This window comes from Brassica oleracea, chromosome C7, assembly GCF_000695525.1.
Source record: "Brassica oleracea var. oleracea cultivar TO1000 chromosome C7, BOL, whole genome shotgun sequence".
NCBI classification, from domain to species: Eukaryota; Viridiplantae; Streptophyta; class Magnoliopsida; order Brassicales; family Brassicaceae; genus Brassica; species Brassica oleracea.
In genome coordinates this window covers 5,768,861-5,771,303 of record NC_027754.1, presented here as the reverse complement: position 1 = coordinate 5,771,303, position 2,443 = coordinate 5,768,861, and the positions used below count along the sequence as shown (strand labels likewise).

Here is a 2,443-nt window from a genome sequence, read left to right as displayed (position 1 = left end):
TTTAGGGTTTAGGGTTTAGGGTTTAGAATTGAGAAATGAGGTTTTGGGGATAAGATTTTAAATTTTGAAAAATAAAAAAATAAAATTTTCAAAGGATAAACTTAGAAATGTGCTATTTTGGTCATTTTAGTTTTTGAGTGCTATTTTTGTGATATAAACTTAGAAATGTGTTATTTTGGAGATTTGCCCTATTTGATAGGTTATGATGGTTTTAGTTTTGTGTGTTTGTGATCAGTTTAAGCTGTGAAACCTCTCAGCTTAAGCCTTCGTCGACCTGGAAAACTTGCCCGTCTCCACAGTGTGAAGGAGCAGAGAGTTTGTTTGTAGGTAACACGACAAATACCTCTTGCGGACCTCGTTCTTGCGCCTATGCTGGTTACTCCAACCAGACAATATTCACAGCCCTTTCTCCAGATCCCTGTTCAGGTTTGTTTGCTTCAGGTTTATGCACGTTTTGTCATTGTGTAATGGCGGTTTTATGAGTTAACGATAACCTGGCTACACTCTGATGATCAGGTTCTGGTGGTAATAGTTCTGGACCTCCTGGCAACTATGCTTCAACGTTCAGCTCAAGTTTCAGTTTCGCGATGGTGTTAATTCAGTGTGCTCTGATCTGTCTATGTCTTCTCTAGCAATGTAATAATGGTTTCGTGTATGTGAGGTGTGCACCTAAGTACAGTCCGGATTGAAATAAGAAAAATGGTTCCACGTGAAGCATGTCTTTTTGTGTTTATTATGTATGTACTAGGTGTATCTATTAAAAAAAAAAAGAGGGTGTTTTGTCCAACGTTGAAGTAGTAATACTTGATTGTTATTGTGGCTTTTGGTATTATCCAAGAACTGCTAACAGCACAAAATCTGTTCTGTAAACCCATAAGTAAATTGTGAGGCTTTATATTGCGGTGACAATTGTGGATCCGAAGTCTGCCAATTTTCTTGCAACGTCTTGTAATTTAAAATTTATGATAGCTTGAAAGGAGAACGAAATATGATTCAATCCTCTTTAGAGCGGCAGATTTTGAATTTCTTTGAAACAAATCTGAATGGAATCTTTTTTGTTAATTATTTTATGCTCGTTAAACCGGAAAAAATATATGCATATTATAAATACAATATGAGATTGCGGGATACATTGAGGTGCTTATGTATTCAACGCCAGCCGTGTGATATTAGATTTAAGACGGTTCAACTCGAAGGAAGGTGGCATTTTGGCAGTACTTCCCTATGGTAATGTTATTATACATATTGCACGGAGTATATCACATCGACATCTTAAATTAACTATAAAGCTACTAATTATTAAATTTTTGTGTTACACAATCTAGTTTCCAAGTAATTCTTCTCGAGAGAGCAAAAAAAAGCACAAAACCATGTATTTGTTTTCAGTAGAAATTTGAGTTATGTCGAAAGAATTGTGGAAAATACCACTTTATGTAGTTGCGATGATTACGCAAGGGGGAGTTGAAATTGTCAAGTCAATGCAAACTTGCAATGGCGGCTGCATCAACGACCATAGAACCTACCAAATTTTCAGAGGTTTGATCAATGAAAAATCATACCATAGAACCTACTGAATTTCACATCCCTCACGAAGTTTTGAACACCCTGTAAGCATCATCTTGTTCATGAGCTACCCTTCAATACCAAATCACCTAAGAGAAGAAATATATCTTCATAACATGGATCATTCTTTCAGGTATAGGCCAACGCCGATCCAAAAATTGCTTCAAATACAGAGCAACAAATTATGGAAAAATCATTATCCTAATAACACAATTAATGGAATCATATTTTTTAAACAAAACAGATTTTGAATGAAATTTAAAGAACAAAGATCATTTATACAAATAACATTGATTTAAAAATAACAAAATCGATGAATTAATAACAGTGAATTTATGTTAAAAAAATCATAAATCAGTAGCAATAGAATTTAAATCCTTTAGTAATCAACAAAAAAATAAAAAATAAATAACCCCTAAACTATTACAGCAACCAAAACAAAACAAAGAAGAAGAAGAGAAAGTTCAGACCGCCGAAAAGAAAAGACTTTGAGCGTCCGAGTCTGATTCCTTCGCCTTGAAGAAATCTGGTAGCAACCCATTACCTACCCAGAGAAAATAAAACTAAAACAATCTGAAAGACCACCTTCTTTTATTGCAAATCAAGAAATGCTCCACGATTGATTCAAGATGCAATCAAAGATCGTCGGCTTACCTCCGGCGTTTTCTCTCTTCCCGAGCTTAAACAAAACCTTTACATTCCACCAAATCCTCGTCCTCATCATCACCTTCGTAGCCTACGCTTCGTTCCACGCCTCTCGCAAACCTCCGAGCATCGTCAAGAGCGTCCTTGGACCTTCCGTTAACGAAGAATCAAACTCTCCGATCGACAACGGATGGGCTCCGTTCAACGGAACCGAAGGAGCGCAGAGACTCGGCGA

At 36.4% G+C, this 2,443-nt stretch overlaps 2 protein-coding genes across 2 annotated transcripts in view; both read left to right on the top strand.

Annotated features, from left to right (window-relative positions):
* LOC106301852 (lysM domain-containing GPI-anchored protein 2) overlaps positions 1-814 on the top strand; it is a 3,190-nt gene extending 2,376 nt beyond the window's left edge. Inside the window, exons 3-4 of the mRNA XM_013738335.1 lie at positions 236-426; positions 517-814. Of these exons, the coding sequence (XP_013593789.1) occupies positions 236-426; positions 517-632 (307 nt within the window). The 3' untranslated portion in view covers positions 633-814. The remainder of the gene's footprint in view (positions 1-235; positions 427-516) is intronic.
* A 1,181-nt stretch (positions 815-1,995) lies between these two features.
* Positions 1,996-2,443, top strand: part of LOC106301704 (putative glycerol-3-phosphate transporter 5) — a 1,884-nt gene continuing 1,436 nt past the window's right edge. The window contains exon 1 of the mRNA XM_013738153.1: positions 1,996-2,443. This exon is cut by the window's right edge and continues 716 nt beyond it. Within this exon, the coding sequence (XP_013593607.1) occupies positions 2,193-2,443 (251 nt within the window). The 5' untranslated portion in view covers positions 1,996-2,192.